A 19,961-nucleotide genomic window follows, 5' to 3' on the forward strand; every position below is an offset into this window, starting at 1 on the left:
CTCCAAGCTAACGTCTTTTGACGAGGTATCATTTCAAATGCCAAATTTAGTCGTCTTTGCAAAATATACACTCGCAGGTTTCTGCTTAGAGAACATTCTGCAGTAACAGGCAGCCAGTGCTTCACTGAGCAGCATGCATGGTGATTAATAATTTAAGACCTGGTAGGATCCTCATAAATGTTAATAGTGGTGTCCTCCAGTATAGCAGCACCGCGGTTTGAATGGTCCCGTATGTCAGACCCACCTGCTTTTCAAGCGTCTCTCACACTCTGCCCAAGATGGCTCTGAAGGTCATAGTCCGTGATATGGCTTTGATAAAATAATCTTTCTCGCTAGATGCAGAAGACTGTATAAATCAAATGGTGTGAAATCCTCTTTAAAACAGATTAAAAGAATTGGTTGTTTCCGCTGCTCTTGTCTGGCAAAATCCCAAATTACATGGCTTTTCTGCTGAATTGCTGCAAAGACAGAGACAATAGTGTGAATTGGGGATTGTCACCTGCAATGCTGCTGTCTGCTGAGGTCAGCTAGAAACAGACATCCCCACTGTGGCGGGAGCAGCACTATCCTGGAGGACCGTGGTAGCTGCTGGGATCCAAAATGTGTTACAAAAACAGTTTTCTGCACTAAAAATACCTTTGATCATTTGAACATGCCAGGTAAAGTGTACATTAAAACAGTCGTGTATGAAATGGCTCAGCTGATCATAAGAGAAAATACTTACCTCATAGTGTCAGATGCATTTTCATAATGTAATCTTTTGTTAGTAGGCCATGTGCCACTGGGTAAAAAGCAAGAAACATTAACAACTTAAAATCGTATAAATTTATGTTAATATACTGCAGTGGTTATCTGTAATATTCAGCAAAACATAAGCAGAATACAGAGCAGGTTATTTCTCTAAAGGTCTGGCCCTGCCTTGGACAAGACCACACATGGAGAACGTGTTTGGAATGTGGCAGCAATCTGGAGCCCTTGGCACATACCCTAGCAAACACAGGAGCAGCGTGCCCGGTCCACACGCAAGGCAGCCCAGGCTGGAATCGAACCCAGGTCTTCAGGGCTTGTGTTAACGAGCCGTCATGGCTCCATGCCTCTCCCTTTTGATTGTCATGCTTGTAAAACACGATAAAAACAGATGAGGCCCTGCAGGAGAAACAAAAGGCATTTCTGGCACCGTAAACCATGGCCCTGCTCAGCTAAGTTTAGCTGTAAAGCCAACAATACTCTGTCATTTTGAATGCCTTCAGGGATGTTTTTATTGAATGCCTCTTGATGGGGGAAAAAACGGGAAGGGTTTTTTTCTGTTTTATACAGGCTGTAAAGAAAAATTACTCAGATGAAACACAAAGGGGAGGATAACGTGTGTTTATATTTTGTTATTAATGAGCTTTTAATAAGTTATTTTCCAGTTTATGTTTGGCTCCAGATGGAAAGGTGGTGTCCTCCCTCCCACTCTGTGCTTCCAGCAGGCCTTCAGTCTTCCCAGTGTACGTGGAGATGTATTCCATTAGAGCCTTTGCTGGGTTGAAGATTAACCCAGTTCTTGTGAATTCCAATCATTTTTTAATGACAGAACAGTGGCTTACAATTGGTTGAAAGAAAAATGTGTGCACCCTCAATAATGGACCTTGCTCTGTAAGAATGGTGTAATTTTTTTCTGTTTCTAGCTGTTAATATGCAGAAAATTTGGTTTTGACCTATTCTGGAACATTCATCGGTTCCTTTATGTATTCTGAATGATCCACAATCTCAATGACACTAATGTAACAAATTCCAAAATATATTTAATAAGATAAAGTACTGTTAATAATTAAAACATCTTTAGCTTTCAGTTAAACTACAGAATTGCACATAAGAAGCATTTTCTATTCATTTTCTTAATTTAAGGAGAGGCTTTGAGCTTCAGAGAGAAAAACTAGCTCCTAATTATGTCAGATGCTTAATTTGCATTGAATGTGATCTCATTGGGGAAAAAAAGTTACAATGGCTGGGTTACTCAGCATGATAATGGAGAATTAAATGAAGTGAATTACGAAACAACTGTCAGTGTGTGAAATGAAGTGGTTTTGCTTGTCTCCTGGCCTGCCGTGAGGCGAGGTATCTCCCACAGAGGGAGAGGAATAAGGTGTACACACCTTTCCCTCCACATCGCTACAGTACCGTTTCATCCTGTCTCCATGCCAACCGAGGGGCGTTCTGGAGAGCATGCCCAGTGAGAGTGGCTCTCCTGTAACAATAGCTGAGGAGAGCTCTCCTCCCTCACATGCTAACGGGCTCTAGGTAGCAGACCGAAAAGGATGCCTTATCTGCAGAGTTGTTACCTGTAATACCTGAGTAATCATGATAGCCAAGGTCTTCAAGTGGACAGTTTGCCCAGTTTTAAAATAAAGGTGAGAGGGGTATCTTTTTGTGTTTTGTAATTCACTCTTGTAAAACTAGTTAGCATTTTATTTCAGTCCTACCCAACAAAAATGTCACATAAGACAGTAATTGTATATGTACTGTATAGAGGTTACTGGGTTATGTAGTAGTTGTTGTTGTTGTTTGTAATCATTCTGCTACCTTTTGTTTAAATACTTCTTTTGATAGATTAAATCTTATGAAAAATGTTAGTAGCTAAAAAAAATACTTTTGACTGGAAATATTTGACTGTATAAGCGCTATAATGGTTTCAGAATATCCGTAACGCATGTGATGTTGTAGATAGATACAAGATGCATCCTTGATACATATTCAAGACTGATGTGGTACTCCATAGTAAAAACATCGACAGTATATAGTACAACAATAATGATAAAAGCATAACAGTATATGAAATGGTATAGCTTAATAAAGATCTGGGTAGCCCTGGATAGCTGAAATTAATTTTCTAAAATTGGAAAAACTTCAAAGTTTATAATACAGACTTGCTATGATTTATGTGCGAGGGTTGTACTTCAAAACTGACTGAAAAAAGTGGACAATTGCCGCAGAAGATTAACATGAGTTTCCAGGAACTCTGTCAGACAGGTTAATACATGCAAACATAAGAACATAAGAATGTTTGCAAATAGGAGGAGGCTATCTGGCCCATTGTGCTCTTTTACTATTAAAGTGAATAAGGTCTCATCCAGCATTTTCATGAAAGAAACGATATTATCAGCTTTGGCAATGTAGCTGTGCAGCTTGTTCCACGACCCTTTGTGTAAAATATTGCCTTCGGTTTTCCAAAATACAAGTTCGAATTGTGTCGCAACCAAAACAAGAACAGTTTATCTCAATCCCGTCTGTATCGGAGTTATTAATATGAAAACTTGACTGATCGTACAGTTTCTGACACATTAAAATGTGGTTTAACTTTGTCAAAGTTAAAGGCTGCTACTTGCCTTTCTCAAGTTTTTTTTGTCAGCAGTGTGCTACATATTGTTAATTGATTAATTGATTTGTCACGCAATCTCATTGTCTAGCCATTGAGTTGATTGTACCATAAAGAACGCAATCATTACGATTCCTGTTGGTTGACCTTGCCTCTGGCTTCTGCCTTCATTGAAAGTAAAGTGATGTTCTTGTCTAATGTAGGTTAGGACTACATACTGTAACAGCCAGTAGCTTTCAATATTTCATTGTGCAAGAGGCCACAGATTTTTGAAGAGCTTTATTTTAGCCTGTCTGAAATTGAAAAATGAATTGAGCTGACACATCTAGGTTAGTATTGGTCGGGGTACTGACTGCCTGTTCACCAGAGAACCATGCAAAGAGTATTTCTTAAAATCTGAAGTTTATACTGCTTACATGGCTTGCTCGGTAATCTGTGTCAGGCGATAAGTGTCCCTTTTACTACATTTATGCTACATTTGCTAAACATTTAGCTTTTGTTTAAATTGAAAGTATGCATTTATTTCAATTGTGAGTGTTGCCCAATCATTGACAGTACCGCAGTATTTTCTAGCCCTGTGTTCACCAGAACAATCCTAGTGAAAGGATATAATCACGTCATTAAAATCAGAAGCCAGCCTTCCAAGCTTGGTTTGAGCTTTGGATGTGAATTTGTTGTCTAGTTTACTTACAACTGTCGATGTTTAGTTATGTTTCTTTTTAGTTTGAGATAATCCGGCCATGCTTACTGACACATGTTGACAAGACAAGTCCAGCCAAAACGGAGGAAAGAAATTACCTAATTAGTGCAATTGTAGAAATCTTTTGAACATCCGTCTTGCAAAACATAGAACGTAGAAATGAGGAGGCCATTCTACCTTAGTGGCTTCCATTCTTGATGGGCATGGCTCTGTAACTCGTTTTCATGCACACCGAGCCCTGTGCATTCGGCTCTTGATTTAGCATTCTTGCAATTCATCTCTACTAGTGCATGCTAGTTTGGTTGACTCTAGGGTGTGTCCAGAGCACAGGTCTGTCTTGACTTCATGACTTCACGATATCTCTTAAATCTCCCAGCAATCCTTGTTGTTCCTATTTGCAAAGATCCAGATCCTTTAGTCCTTTAGTTTGTATATTAAATTTTTAAAAATTCATAGCATTTTATTTGACCTCTATAAGCTCTCCAGTGCTGCAGAATGTGATAGGTCTTCTAGCAATGCTGGTTTAGGGTATTCCTTATTCAGGACATGCTTTATATACAAAAAGATGTTGTTGAGAGGGGTATTTGCTGACGCGCTGTTTTTAACAACCTTTGTGAGCTCACATGCGTGTGTTTTCTAATGTGTTGTGTTATCTTCCCATGTTTATTAAAGTGTCCACTCTGAACTGAAATGCAGGGGACAGTCAAATTGTTGTAACAGGACCACGACAGTGATTTATAACTATAGTCAGTTTAGATTTACTAGGTTTTGCCTGTAATACAGTGGTAATTAAATTGTACAGTAATCAGGGGTTCAGAACCTTGGACAGCTCTCCTAAAAATGAAGCAATTGTGACGCAATGCCACCCCCTCTCTCAAAACACATAATGAAATGCTCAATGCTACTGTGCAGTATGGTGGTGTCACACAGTTGAGGTAGGCCGGATCAATAAATAAAAACTCCCTAACAGTCTACCGTACTTAACAGCGCACCACATCTGAATTGGAAGTGTTTCGTTATGCTTTTATGTTTTGATTGTAATTTATAATTCATTTTAAGTACTCAACTTTCAGTGCATTCCAAATGAAGTGAGGTATCTCACTAAAACTACAATACCAGTATGTCCAATCCAGAGTTCAAGACATCATCCACATCAAACACTGAATTTACCACACCTTTAATTTAACGTAAAGGCTTAGGTGTTCATCAGTGTCTGAAAGGCACATTTCACACCTCTGAAATAAAATCATAATTAAAGCACCACCTTACGGCACTCCAGAGACTGCCCATCACATACCTTCTTGAAGGTCTGGAATGTGTTGTGTTATGTAAACCACATCATTTCTGATAGTAATTTCAGTACAGTAAATGTCATTTCAGGCAAATCCCGTATGCATGTACTGTCTTTGAGGTATTGACTGCAAAGAAGATTGAGGCTTAAATTTTGTTTTACAATTCACAGTCATTAACGGTTTTGTGCTCTCAAGTTTGATTTATCACTTCAAGCCCTATCTTTTCTTGCTTTGAAGGATTTTTGTACTCGTGAAATATGCAATCAAAATATACTGTCAAAATGTGCTCTAGGTTCTGGAATATAACTATACTGTTGGCCTGGCACATGATACCGGTTCTGTCCTTGTGTAGGTGCTTTTTGTACCTTGACTCGTTCTAAATTGAGTCTGAATACTCTGATTATTGAGCTTTTATTTTCTTAAAATAGAAAATCATATTATCTTGGCTTATCTCAAAAGTTGTGGGATGGAGTTAGTAGCCGTGCATTTTTCTGATATTCAGTGATATTTTAGTATGTTTCCATTTTAGAGTGAATTTTATCACTGAAACTATTTCTAAGCTCATTTATTTTTTTAAAGATGTGTATTTCCGGATTTATAACACCTCCAGATTTTACAGTAGAATTCCGTAGTTCCTCAGTGACTGTTCGTAATTTGTCTGTATGTCTTATTTAAATATGAGACGGATGCTGAACTGCTGTTAATGAGGCTCTGATACTCATTACTGGAGCTATTAGAGGAGTGACATGTAGAATAAACAACAGGACTGGTGCATTCTGATGAATCTGGAGTCAGACAAAAGCCGTTCTGTGTCCTTTGAGATTTCTAGCACATTGGATTTTGCGGGATCAGGTGGTGGGTTGGGATGTCAGGATGATATTCCCAGTTGTGCTAGTGCATTTGCCACTCATTCCTGGTACAGTAACTTCTACAAGCATACCCAGAAAAATAACCACATTCGTTAATGTTATGTACATTTCAGGTAATTCAGTAACTGAAACAAAATTATTTGACAATCCCCAGTGTTGGCCTCTGTGACACGCACTGCATCTAGTGAGTCATTTAAATGCAGTATTTCAGCCTCTACCTTGAAGCCGAGAAACAATAGCCATGCACAGCATACCGCCCAGCCACGGATAAAAGATGATGTTTTTTCATTCAAACCCCTTTTTATGAAAATAATTTTTTCCCCCAGTCTTTCAGATCTGTTAAGGTTGTCTTTATTGGTCCCCTCCCCCCTGCAGTCGGTTATACACATGGTCTGTCTTGAAGACCTGACAGGGATACAGCGCTTGTCACTGAATGCCTTCTTAGCGATTGCTCCATGGTCTGAAGCCGTGGTAAATGAGCAATGGTGCCAGACCAAAGAATGCCCTACCGAGGAAGTGACAAACGTGTGACAGAGGAATGCACCATGGCTGGTTTGATGCATGATGCGCTTGATTTCAACAATTTCAAATTGTTTTTGTGGCCCTCGGCCTGTTACAGAGGTTGGCGTCACCCCCTCAGAGCCCAGATAGCACTCAGACCTGCCGTGGCGGAAGGCCTAGTCTTTTGCCATCACAAAGTTCTCCGCCGTCTGGGCTGTGGCGCTGAGCGGTTCTGTGTAGAAGCCAGACCTGCCCAGGAGCAGCTGCAATCACATCTCATCGTGGGGCATCATGGCGCTCATTGTGGGGAGATCTACTCCATTCATGGTGTACTAACTGCTTTATCCCTTGTATCGCATTGAGGTTTGTCGTGTGCCTGCTCTGCAGTTTTATTTGATGGACAGATAGAGCTAATCTGATGAGTAAAAGGTTAAATGTTGTTCATGTGTAAGTAACTCATAGGCATAGTGCTGCTGGAATTAGACTTGAAAGAATAATTGGAGGCAGGGGATGATACTGGCACAGACATGAAAAAGCTTAGAATGAAATGGCCTTGGACACGATTCATTACTGCATAGAACTCTGTTATTTTACAATAATTTGTTTCTTATTATGCTTTCAAACAAAGGTGTGTCTTCTCAGACAAGTAGAAGCAGTCCTGTGTGATTAGTGAGCATGCTTCTTCAAGCCAAAGTCTTGCAGTCAGGGCTCTGTCTCCTGAGGCCCTGTATGATTCTGAGGAAAGGCTGCAAGTCGATCTCTCTGCACCAGTCTTACAAATACAAGGGCACTATAGGAGCTGAGCTGCCCATTTTAAGAAGCTTCAGAGCACAGGGGCTCCTTTGATGAAAACGTTCTTCAGTGTAGTACACCCCGACACCTTAACATTCTTGATCCTTTTTGCTGATTGTTTTTTTTCTGGTTGGCATTGTAGTTTACAAACACAGTAGGATTACTGTATTCTGCTATTTCCTAGATTATAATTTATAGAGATAAGAGAGACACCAGCTCAGATTCCAGAGCCCAAGTCCTGGATTATGTCTTCGCTTACTGTTTTGTTGGGTGAGAGTGTTGTGGTGCAGTGCTTCAGTTTGTTTCGGTCTCATTATTTTTCTGTTTTTTGCAGTCAAGTCAGGTCTTTCAATAGCCTCCAGCAGTTTTTGTCATATTCAGCACATTGTCACTTAGAGGGAAAATGATTTCTTCTTTAACTGTAGATGTTATTGCTTTCCATGGGTCAATGACACCATATGTGGTGGATGTTTGTAGTTGTTAATAAAAGGTTGTGAAGGTGGGTCCAAAGGATCCGGCCTCTTTTTTTGCAGCTCTGCTGAAGCACAGCTAAGGTCAGGTAGACCTGGAGCACTCACGGTAAAAACTGCAAGTGCAAGACAGGGCAACGTAATTCACAGAGGGAGTGTGTCAGCTAGATAAGATAGCAGACATTGTGCAGTAAAACAGTATTTTCATATACAGCGTAGGCACAAAACATCCACATATACCACTACCACCAGCATGACAATAATCCTTACAGTATTCCATACACATTCAAATACTGAAACTTTTTTTTTAAATTAAATTAACGTTAGAATGTAATGTGATCTTTCCTGGTAAAAAATGTGCTGTTTGCTTGCATTTATTGGTGTAATCAACTGTTAATTATTTCAAACAATTCTGCTGTTAACTGCTGCAGAGATGAGAGATGCAACAATTCCATTTTTGCTTTTTGGGAATCTTGCGGATTTAGATTTTTTTTTATCCTTACCTTTTCAGTGCCTGAAATAACCCTGAGTGTCTGAAGACCCAGATACCAGAGCACGACTTCGGGAAGCCGCGGTGTCCCTGAGCCGGTGAGAAATAAGACAAGTGACCCTAAGAAAAGGCCCAGCGGCTCATTTAAAATGGGGTAAGTGGAGAGGCGTGTGGTGAGACGGAGAAAGAGATCAACAGAGCCAACAGAAATAAATGCTAGCAGAGGGATATATCAGTGCTCTGCTAGGATCACTTATTAAAATCGGTTATTCTGTTGAAGGTTTTGTTTTTTATTTTTAATGTTGCTTTTTGGTCAGTTTTTTTTGCAGCCTCTATTATTTATTAGCTCTAAATAAGGGAAAAAAAGGATTTAGAATAATCTGACTACTTAAACGCAAAAGGAAAACAAAAGCCTCAGGTATTGATTCCCTTACTGAGCAGCTGATTAAGTGATTACACAGTTATTTATTAGTACTTAAAGTATTTATTAGTATTAGTACCATCATAAATTCCAGGGCATACATCAGTCAGATTTAGATTGAGCTGAATTAAAAGATCCTCTGCCAGTGTTTTAAGGACGTAGGTGTATCGACTCCTAAAGGCCTAATGAAAACCATTACAGCACTCGAGATCTGCTTTGCTGTGTGTCCCCTGGCTGCTGGTAATTCAATCATAAAAACATTTTCCCATATTTCCACAAACAGAGACTGAAAATCAATATGAATGAAATGTCGTCCCATAGTGAATTTGCTATATGCAAGTAGGTCATGATAATGAACAATATTTATTTGTATATCAGCGGTTTTGAAAAGTGTGCAGACAGAAAAGATGACTGTGATGTCATGAGGACCACCATGCATTACAGTGTGTGTATATCTCAGATACAGGGCAAGGATGTTGCTATCAGTGAATAGTGACAATAAAGGATCCGGAGCCAACATACTGGATTCCTGTATGGGTTTCTACACAAAGTGAAAACATTTCGAAATTGAAAAATATGCATTTGTCATCTGGGCAGCAGTATGGAGCAGTGATGAGGGTTCTGCATTTGTAACTGGAAGGTACTGGGTTCAAATCCCAGGTGAGACCCCGCTGTTGAACCCTTGAGCAGGATCCTTCACCTGAATTGTTCCACTTAAATACCCAGCGGTATAAATAGGTGCATGTGCAAGTCAGTTTGGATAAAGTCATCAACCCAATAAATTAGTTGTATATGTATATTGCATGGTTGGCTTAAACTAGAATGACAACTGACATAAACATGTATACATGTTTCCACCATTCTCTTGAAGTTGAAAGTGCAGAGATTTTATGATTCGCGAAATTCAATCATCCATTCTACTGTATATGGACAGTATACAGTACTCTTATGATTTATGACTTTATGATTCATACCTTGACTTTTTTTTCTGTATAAATCTATAATCCATTTTGTAAAGATTCTATTCATACCACAGATTTGCATTTATTTTGCTGCATTGTAACATGTGCCTTTTCACCACCATATGTTTATGAAGATTAGGTATAATTTTGGATCCAGACATTTTACACTAATTACAATAGGGGAAATCAGTCAGATGTACACCTCTTTTCAGACCTAGCAAACTTCCAACCATGTTTATTAGTCGCACAATCCAGTGAGGGTTGCAGTGAGCCGGAGCCCAACTAGCATAAACCATACTTGCCTTGTTTGTTGTCATGAAGGATTAAAATTCTTTTATGGTATGAGAATTGAAGGAGGATGGGATTTCTTAAAGAGCTGGTAAAATCTAAGCAGAAACAGTAGCAGAAAGGGCAGGGAAATCTTGAAAATCGATGTGCGGATTACACATTTTGAAGCCCAGAAATACAGTACGATGACCTTTTCTGCTTTTAAGCAATGTGTGTAAAGCTTTCTACTGTGCATCGATTAATTAGGGATACTCTGTCATTCTTGTTCTTTTTATGCTTTGTTCCTTTTGTTGCGAAAATGGTTTGGTTTTTGCGCTTGGTTTTTAAATAATTGATGTATCTCGAGTGTGAAAACGAGTGGTGACGAAGCTCCTGCTGTGCGCCTTAATTTCCACAGGGCATTCCTCCTCTCCCTCCTCTTAGAAGAATGGAGTCCGGGACTTCGGAAGCCTCGATGCCAGATGTGAAAACCACACCATGTGACTACTCAGCAGCAGGGTCTCCTGCTGGCTGCAGTATTGCTTTGGAAAGATGCTTGAGTGACCTGCCAGCATCCCTCTCCTTCCTTGGAAATCCTTTGTCTGACTTTCCACTTCAAAATACCATGACCTATGCTAGCCTCCAGGATGGGCAAGGGCAATGCCAGGTCATGCCGGGGTGCCATAACAATGCTTTTCTGAACAACCTTGGTCTGAGGTATTGCTCCACCAACAGCATGCACCCACTAAAGCACCCAGACTCCCAGCTGGTGCATCAGGACGGATGTGCCATGCAGTCAGAACCATATCCAGCTGGCCCTGGTGTTTGTGTCAACAGCACCAGCAGCAGGCTATACAGAAGCATGGAGAACTTGCATTGGACAGCGGTTTCAGATTCCAGCTTGTATTCTTTTAGCCCCCCTTACAAAAGTGTGGACAGTGAGTTCATTTTCCGTTGCACAGCCACCAGTCATTGGTACAACAATGCCGCTGAAGGATCTCCAATGTATGATCTGCTGCCTGCTTCAGAAAACATCCCTTTCCATCCCCGGAGAGTGCCGGTTAGGAAGGACCTTCCCCTTTTCACCAAAGTTCCCCAGTGGCTTTTCCCCGTTATGGACGAAAGGATCATGAATGGAGATGCCAAAAGAGGTTTGAAAGAAAAGCTACGGCTTCAGAGCGCAAGGGCCGCAGAATATAATAAACCAGTGCGTCCCCAAGTTGCTTTGTGTGACATAGTGGCAAAGGACTGTCGAGAAATCGGGTTGACTCCCAGAGACTGTAAGAGTGTTGGTTCCCTAAACTGCTGTGAGGCATTTGGTCAGTGCACTGCTTTGAACCACAATGTCCCGCTAAACAGAGACAGATCATCATTCTCCCATCGAATAACCAGCCCAGAGGAGATCAAGCAGGAAGTCATGAGAAGGCTGCAGCTCAGGAGACAGAACAGCACGCCCAATCTCAATGTTCATCCTCCAGAAGAACGCAGTGAGGTGGTGAAATCCCATACTGCAGAATCCATAACGCAGAACAGTGGCAGAAGTGAAAATAGCTCCCCGTCGGAGTTAGTAGTGGACCGAAAGAGATACCCCAAGGGGAGGCTGCACATCCCTACCTTTGAGGAATTCAAGATGATGAGGAAAAAGGAGAGCAGCGAACTTGCCGACAAGACGGTTCAAAGGCAAGCCGAGTGCTCTTCAGCAGGGGAGTCGCCCGACTACAAACTGAGCAGGGATCACACCTCTGAGAAGCACTGTCAGACGCTCCCCCAGACCTCCGCAGAGCAGGGTTGCACCTCAGAAAAGAAGGAATGTCAAAGCACGCCCTGTGAAGCTGGGACTTCTGTGGAGCAGCTCAAGTGTCGAGAAATGACTTCCACACCCCATGACAGGGTCTTAGGCCTTGATGCAAGCTCAGAGGCGAATAGTTGTCAAACAGAAACTGGACAGGGCAGGACCGCTCCAATATGCACAAGTCCGATACCTAGGTCACCTCCCCAAGCTCTGCCCGTGTCCCAAGGGGGAGGGGTCAATCACAGTCGAACCCAAACGCAGAACGTCAAGGACGGCACCTTTCCAGAGCGCCCGGAGAGCTCCGAGGCCCAGTCCACGTGCTGCACATCGCTGCTGCTCGACAGCACGGATCTCTCCAACTACGGGGCGAAAATCTCGAAAATGAAAGATGGCTTTATTGGCTCAGCTCTTGACCTGATAAAGAAGAGGTAAGTCAATGAGCAATAGGTTTTGCCTGCTTTGGGCTGACAAAGTAGGTATCCCCTTAATTTTAGGAAGATCGATAACCTGAAACCAGAAAAGGCAAAGATTTATTTTGTTCCTACACCAAAAAATAATGAAGAACACTCCAGACACATCAACACTACAGTTAGCTGTCCTGTCCTATAATCACACTATAAAGAATAACTAACAGTACTTACCTTAGTGCCGAAGGCATCCAATTAACAACATGGAAAGAGTTTCCAAAGTGCCTCTAACAGTCAATCTTCCAGAGCAGCTCTGCCTGCTCCCATGGCTCAGAACAGCAGGGGAGGGCTCTGGCAGCTCAGAGTTTGCTCTGGTTAGAGAAGTGAAGCTCTGGCTCGTTTTGAACGGTACCGCCGAGGGCAGAACGAAAGGCCGGCGGTGCACTTGTGATCTGCATGAGCAGCAGTGTGGAGAAGGGGCCAGGGCTGACGGCTGTGTGTTCAGACCCTAGGTGGGAAGCAGCTGGTGCTGGGCGAGGTGCTGCACCTGGATTGGTCTGGTGGAAGACCCAGCTGTTACAATGGGTGCAGGTATAAATCATTTTGGATAAAAGGGTCAGTCAAATAATTAAGCAATAATAGTAATAAATAAATCTCCTTAGTTTAACAGATGAGTGTTTGCTACATCTCCTGCCTGGAATATTTTCTCCAGCCCTTTATCCTGCAATAATGAAAAATGTGTACTTTGTACTGGGTTTTAGGGTATTTTACACAACCTAAGATGATGGTTTTAAGTTCTAAAGATATTTTCCACAACATGAAGTCCACTGTCATCCACAGAAATGTGTGCTTGTCATACCACAGTTCTCATTTAACTGATTTCACTGCTACACTGTGAATATGCCAACTACTGTGCCTCTGTTAGCACTGTATATTGCAAGGAGTGAAATGGCGTAACTATCAAATAATTTTCCAATACAAAATGTAACAGTTGTGTATTCCTATAATCTATGTTGTATTAGATGTGTACGTGTGCAGAAATGCTTTCCTGCAGAGCCAGGTTTGAAAAGTTCAAAGGTCTCCGAGGGATTTTGTACATCCCCACATTAGAATGTGTTGTTTCCACTCGGGTGTTCTGTGTTGCATAGTCAATTTGTGAGTATTGTTAGCTTGAGGGAAAAGAAAATCAACAGAAATTTAATTTGTTCTGTAGGTAAGAATTTTGATCTTATAGATCAGTAGTTTACTTTGACCCCTGACCTTACAGTTTCAGCATTTTATAATACATATTTTTTAAATTAGCCACACAAAAAAAAGGACTGGGGCAGGGTTTTGACATTCTGATCTTTTAAAGAAGCTGTGTCCAACATTATCTGGTTGTGAATTCTGTACCTGATCAGCTTAGAGTAGCTCATTCTCTGTCAGTTCCAGAACTGTTGTTTTGTGCTCTGACAATGAAGACGACATTGGAACTGGTACCTTTTGTTGTGATTTAATTGCTTTGTAACAACAGTGAAGATTCAGGATAAATCAATAAGTGTACCAGACTGAGTCATTGCTAAAGCCAGGTAAAAGCCAGCAAAATTAAAATACTGTGGAACCTAAGTTTTGTGAAAGCTTATTGATAATTTGACTTTTTGATGATTTGATTTATTTTTAATTTTCTGAAATAATAAACATCAGCTAAAATCCCCCATGTATTCCAGTGAGCCTGGAATATCACTAAATTCATACTTTCACACTTTGCTTATCAGAGATTTCTCTCACATCAATGACATCCAATGAATGACTTCATTCCAGTACGAATGTATTTTTTTATAGAAAACCATGTTGGTAATTTTACTGTATGATGTAGAGGCTCTTCATTCATTATACACTAGATGCTGAAGCCAGGAATCTATTTAAAGAAAGAACTGCTTAATGGGTTTGAGTACAGAGGTACACATGTGGTGAAATAAACCATAACAGTCACACCTAATTGGGGCTTCACCCACAAGAAGGACCTGAACTTGCACTAATCTTTCTTCATCTTCAGATACAAGCTGAATTTAAATGTATTCTTTTTGCCTTTTTTCCTTTCTTATTATCCTGACCTTTCTTATTTGTATTTCATGAACACAAGTTTGCAAATTGTATATTCTGCTTTAAAATACTCTAGAAAATAAGATGCATGATTTGTTACTTATGACAATGAGGTTTCCTTCATTCTCTCACATAATGGGTGGTTTTAATTGTTAAGAAGGATCGTGTTTTGAAGCTTCAAAGCATTTTAAAATACTTAGTCAGAAGTAATCCAACTTATAGGGTCAAATTAATATAAAATATGTTGGACTTTCTAGTTTGTAAAACACCTGAAGAAGGCTTCGTGGCCAAAACGTGTTTTCTTTCTCCCTTTTTTTCAGCAGGGAGTAAACCTATTCCAAACTCCAATAAAGTTCAGGTAAAGCCTTTCAGCAGCTGCAAGCCTTTCAGAGCACACTTAAATATTCTTCACGCTTGAACAGGTTTATTTCAAAGCGGCACTGAGGCTTATTTTCATGCAAATATTACTCGCAACTGCTGGAACATTAATGGGTATCGGCTAAAAGACTGCTAATAATCAGAGTTGCTTTAAACGCGATTAATTGCACTTTTTGCACGAATTCACCAGGTAATGTCGTTTCTGATATGTAGCAGTACCAATCTAATGGACAGCCAAAAAAGTCTTGTTGACTAGTATTTCTTACATGCATAAATGTTTCTTAAATAAACGCTAAAAATCACCACTTAAATGGAAAAGGGGGTAATGTTTAGGTGGTATTCTAACACCTACTTTATGTGCAAGTAAATAACAATTAATTTATTTGATTTTTCCTGAAATGCTCTTGTGTGCTCACTTTATTTCCAGTAAATCCTTTGCTGCTTTTGTACTGTTTGATGGGGTCATCAGGAGGACATGTTGAGGTTACATATACTGTAGCTGTCTTGTGCTTCAAGACTGCCATACATGCACACAAAGGATGGGGAAAACATTGGTGGATACACTCAGGTATCTTTCCAGAAATCCGAGCCCTCAAGTCATCGAGTTCAAATGTTAATATGAATGGATGAGTTTAATTAGTTCATACAGAGACCCTCTGTCTTGCTTGGAGACAGGTCTTGGGGGGATGTAACAGAATGGTATTGTTAGTAGTGTAAGTGCCAAGAATAATAATTCAAGGCATGCTGCCGTATTTTCCCCAGCTGCAGTGCAGAAATCGCTGCCGAGTCGCCAGTCATGATCTCACGTGACGTTGATAAAGCTGACATCACTGTTCCGGAGGAAGGCAATCAATCCATTGTGGTTTCCATGACGATGCCGGCCTGCAGCACGGAGACTAATAACCAGCCTGCTGGAGCACAACCTGCAGAATGTGTAAGGCTGCTTTATGATTATCAATGTTTACGTCGGGAAGGCATTTGGTTAATATGTATAAAAATGAATGCACAGCAAAATAAACTGTACAGCATGAATGACACATGGGGCCGGGGCAGGATTTATGTTATGAAGCATGCATTAGTGTGCAGTGCAAGATTTCAGGATGCATTGCAAAGGAGTACAGCCCAGGTTCGTTTTTTGTGCCGTTTGTGATGTTGCCTGCTTGTACGGAATTTATTTTTTAAGTGTCCTTATTTAGAGGCAGATTATCAATGAGAACATTTAAATACTTATGATTAATAATGTAATAATTCTGAATGTAAAATCAAATATGTACTTACTAGTAAGTACTAGTATACTATCGGGATGCTAAGAATTGATCCTCTTTAACCTCGTTGACGTGGCGTCACTGAATGCACGGTATCTTGAGGAATGTTGTACCTGCTGCACCTGTATGCATTTGCTTAAAGGTGTAATAAAAACAACGCGAAGACCACATGCAGACCATGCGTCTGGGAGGCTGACGTTCTGAGCTTTGGGCAGATGCTGATATGTGTGGTTTTATGTGTGTAGGTGCTCACTGCTCTAACCATTTAAGTGGGTTATAAGAGTGAAGTGATGTGAATTAGTGTCCCTTGAACACAGTAGTAATAGTTTCCTGTTTACTTTCATTTACACTGTCCTTCCATTTTGCTTTACTATAATTTTGAAATTCCATAACTGATTGATACATATTGTGTTTAAAATTAAGCTACAGGATTTTATATTTCCCAATCTGTTCCTTTTGGATGAAGTTTCAGATCATCAGTGATTGGACCGAGGCGTCTTCGTGGCCCCTCCCTGTTTTGCCTATTGAATCATGACATCTCACAGCTCTTGGTGGACAGTGATTCAGGGTTTTTGCTTGTGTAGTGGGCAGATTTCTCTCCCTCTCCAGAGGGGGTTCTCCTCTGTTCCAGGTCTCTTAAGCCTTGCCGAGACTCGGAATGGGCTCTGATGGGTCTCGCTCTTATTCCAGCAGTCCAGTCCCAGCTGCCGAAGGTCCAGCTCAGACGCCGCCTACGCCACCGCCGAGCCTGTGAGGGCTCAGCGGGAGTGCCGGCTCCGGCCTCACTTCAGCGACCCCATGCCTGCCGACGCCACCAAGAGGAAGCAGCTGGAAATGAAGATTGCGGCCGTGGTGCGACTTCACAGTCAGCGCCGGACCCAAGACAAGGACCCCAGTGAGTGCTTTTGGTTTTCCCTTCTTCAGTGGCCTTGGCGATCTTACAGATTGGGCAAATTAAATTACCCTGCTATTGCTGATCTGATGTGCCTTTACAAAGCATTTAGTAGAAGTGGCCTGCGCCCATACTTTCACGTCTCATGACTACAAGCACTAAAGCTCCTGTAGCAGTGGTTCCCAGCCCTGGTCCTGGAGGAACGCAGTGTGACTGTGTCTGCTGGTCTTCATTCCAGCTGAGCTCTGCCTTACCTGTGCTAATTGATGATGTAATTGATCTGCCTGCTTGTTTAGACTTTTAGTTTACTTGCTCCGGCACTCAGTCCTAAGTTTCAAAAATACCTAACTTTAAGCACAGTGTTTCAGTATACCGACCTTTAATCCTTATATCCTTATAACTTGCTTCCTCTTATTTGTGATTAAACAGCTGTTTATTATGAGCAGACACAAGAGGGAATGACAGTGTATTATACCTTTCTACATTGACTTCATCTTCCATCTACAGAGGTCGAGCTGGTAACAGTTCAGCTAGACACTTAACTGAGGATGGTTCTGAAACTCAGAAGCTGCTACAGCACTGATACTCTGTTGTTACAAATCCCGTTTAAAAATTTGCCACCACACATAAAACTGACATCAGTTTGCCTCTGAACTTGGCTGGAGCAAAAAGAAGACAAGGAGGTCTGTCAGAACCAGGACTGGGTGCCACTATTTTATAGTTTAGCGCTAATTTAGCTTGTACACTCTCCAGTCCACTCCATTCCACAATTTTGCTAAAACCGGCTCCTTAATTACCTAATTGATAATTAGGAGAATCATTATAGAAATTGAATAGCGGTTCTCCAGTGGAGTTGATTAGAGGGGCATTCAGACTAAGTGAGCTGCAATACTACTTTTTAAGACTGATTTGTTAAGTTGTATAGTACACTTATGGATTTCTAATCTTATACTTTTATAGTCGTTTATGCTGATCACCTAAGACAGGTCGGGATATTCTTCCTCCTGCCTAACCTCTGTCTATGCCTTCCTCCATTTATGGGAATCAGATTATTCTAGTTCTGTTGTTCTGTGTGGGCAAGGCACAGCTAAGTGGGGCACCTTTCTGTGGGGCATACTGTACCAGCTCCCTCTGGATTTCTGTTAGGAGCTCCGGTTTCCTCCCGTGCCAGTGAATTTAGTGTGTCTAAATTGTTAAGTTGTGTGCTCGGTAGTGGACTGTCCCATCCAGGTCAGGATAGTTCTGCCTTGTGTCTTGCTCTCCCAGAAAGGCCGTGTCCTAAAAGGCTCTTATAAGGTTCCTGCTCGTCAGGAATCAGCGGCTGTCTGTTGGGAATACTGTTTCAGGTGACAGTATCTGAACAGCATCTTGACTGGTTTCCTGAAGCCTGATTTTAATCTGTTTTTTTTTTTTTTTTGGTGAGTGTTTTCTGTGGTGATGGCCTTTACAGCTGTAAGACCTCAAAATTATTGTCATTGCATGTTAGGTGTATTATTTTTTTTAATCCTATAATTTAGCCATCTGTTCCTTAAAGAGAAGCCAAACTTTACTCTTAAAAATGACCGTCCTTTCACCACTGTCCTCAGGGAGGGGTGTGGTACGCACTGGGCCTCTCTTGTTAGCAACACATCCAAAGTGTCGTTTGATACTTCACCCACACATACTAAATGTAATAACACCTAAGCCTGACTGTTTAAAAAGTGTAAACAGTAAACAAGGAACATTTATCTAGGTGAAAATGTTAGGCCGTCCTCACAAAAGAATGGTCTATAATTTATAGCTCACATTTTTCTTTTTTTAATTTTCGTTGGCACTAGAGATCGAAGGAAATATCCCATATATCACCCTGGTACCTCAGAAAAGCCGATGCATTTGTCTTTTGATATATTGCATCTGGCACAGTAGCACAGTGCATGTCCCTGAGAAGAGGGAAAGCTTTAAGTGATTGATTGGACCTGCTCACCTTAAGATCCTACTTCCCCTGCAGTCCCAGGAAAGGGCTTCCTGACCTGACTCTGCCTAGTCTTCCGTATGGAAGGCAGCTGCATCGCTGTAGCTTTAGTTTAGGATAATTGCTAGAAAGTCCAACATGATTTATGCCGTAGGTTTTCCATAATTGTGCTCACCAAGATCCCATCTCAGGAGAGTGGAAAGGGAGTTTTCGTGAAATTCGTCTTTAGCGAGACAGTAATTTTGTTTATTTGGCCCTGGTTCACCAAAGCTAACTGTGTTGCCGAAAGCAGGGCTTCGGCCAACGCAGGACAGCAGGTCTTGTTCTTCATTCCCTGACGAGCGCTCCCGTTTTAACGGAGCGACAAGAACAAGTGAAGACGTAAAGAATAAAATGTTTGGGTTTGTCGGTGCCTCAGGCCCCGCGGAGTCCGGCGCAGGCGGTGGCGGCTCCGAGTGGCGGGCCGGGCCCGGCCGGGGGGCCCAGCAGCGCTGGAGCGGCGCCAGCGACGCCAGCTCCGACAGCGGCGTGGTGGGTCTGAGCGCCGACCGCGACGAGGACGAGGAGGACCCCCGGGGGGGCGCGCGGGTGGAGAGGGCAGACAGCGGCTATGGGCCCGCCTTGGCAAAGAGCTGGAAACCCGCCCCGGCCTGCAGCAGGGCCTGGGACTCGCACAGGCCCTGCCCCGACTGCGGACACAGGAGCGCCACCTGGGAGCCCCAGGCAGGCAGGAAGGACAGCCTGTGCGACAGGTGCTTGAAGCTCAGGACAGAACGCAAAGAGGCCATCCTGGAATTCCTCAACACCGAGTGCAGCTACAGGGAGGACCTCCGGATCATCAAGGAGGAATTCTACTGCCCCATGCAGACAGCGGGGCTCCTCACAGCCGAGCAGCTGGCTGTGGTTTTCAGCAACGTCCAGGAGCTGATTGATCTCAATGAGAAGTTCACAGAGCACCTGCAGGACAGCATAGACCAGGCCTTCGATCAGGTAGGCCGGGAGCCAGGGAACATGTGAGAGAGCTGAATTCCACGGGCAAACACACGAGTTTCCCACAATTGTTTGTTTGTTT

The 19,961-nt window shown here is 42.0% G+C and overlaps 1 protein-coding gene across 4 annotated transcripts in view; it reads left to right on the plus strand.

Annotated features, from left to right (window-relative positions):
* Positions 1-19,961, plus strand: part of arhgef49 (Rho guanine nucleotide exchange factor 49) — a 35,139-nt gene that overhangs the window by 12,596 nt on the left and 2,582 nt on the right. For 3 of the 4 annotated variants that reach the window (XM_088606131.1, XM_088606132.1, XM_088606133.1), the window contains exons 2-6: positions 8,494-8,626; positions 10,541-12,342; positions 15,544-15,715; positions 16,737-16,941; positions 19,308-19,879. In XM_088606131.1, coding sequence (XP_088462257.1) covers positions 10,571-12,342; positions 15,544-15,715; positions 16,737-16,941; positions 19,308-19,879 — 2,721 coding nt within the window. In that variant the 5' untranslated portion in view covers positions 8,494-8,626; positions 10,541-10,570. Of the gene's footprint in view, positions 1-2,279; positions 2,394-8,493; positions 8,627-10,540; positions 12,343-15,543; positions 15,716-16,736; positions 16,942-19,307; positions 19,880-19,961 lie in introns of those variants that run through there. The other variant, XM_088606134.1, reaches the window with a different exon arrangement.

The sequence above is a fragment of the Lepisosteus platostomus genome, chromosome 14 (assembly GCF_059453375.1).
Source record: "Lepisosteus platostomus isolate fLepPlt1 chromosome 14, fLepPlt1.hap1, whole genome shotgun sequence".
Taxonomy (NCBI): Eukaryota; Metazoa; Chordata; class Actinopteri; order Semionotiformes; family Lepisosteidae; genus Lepisosteus; species Lepisosteus platostomus.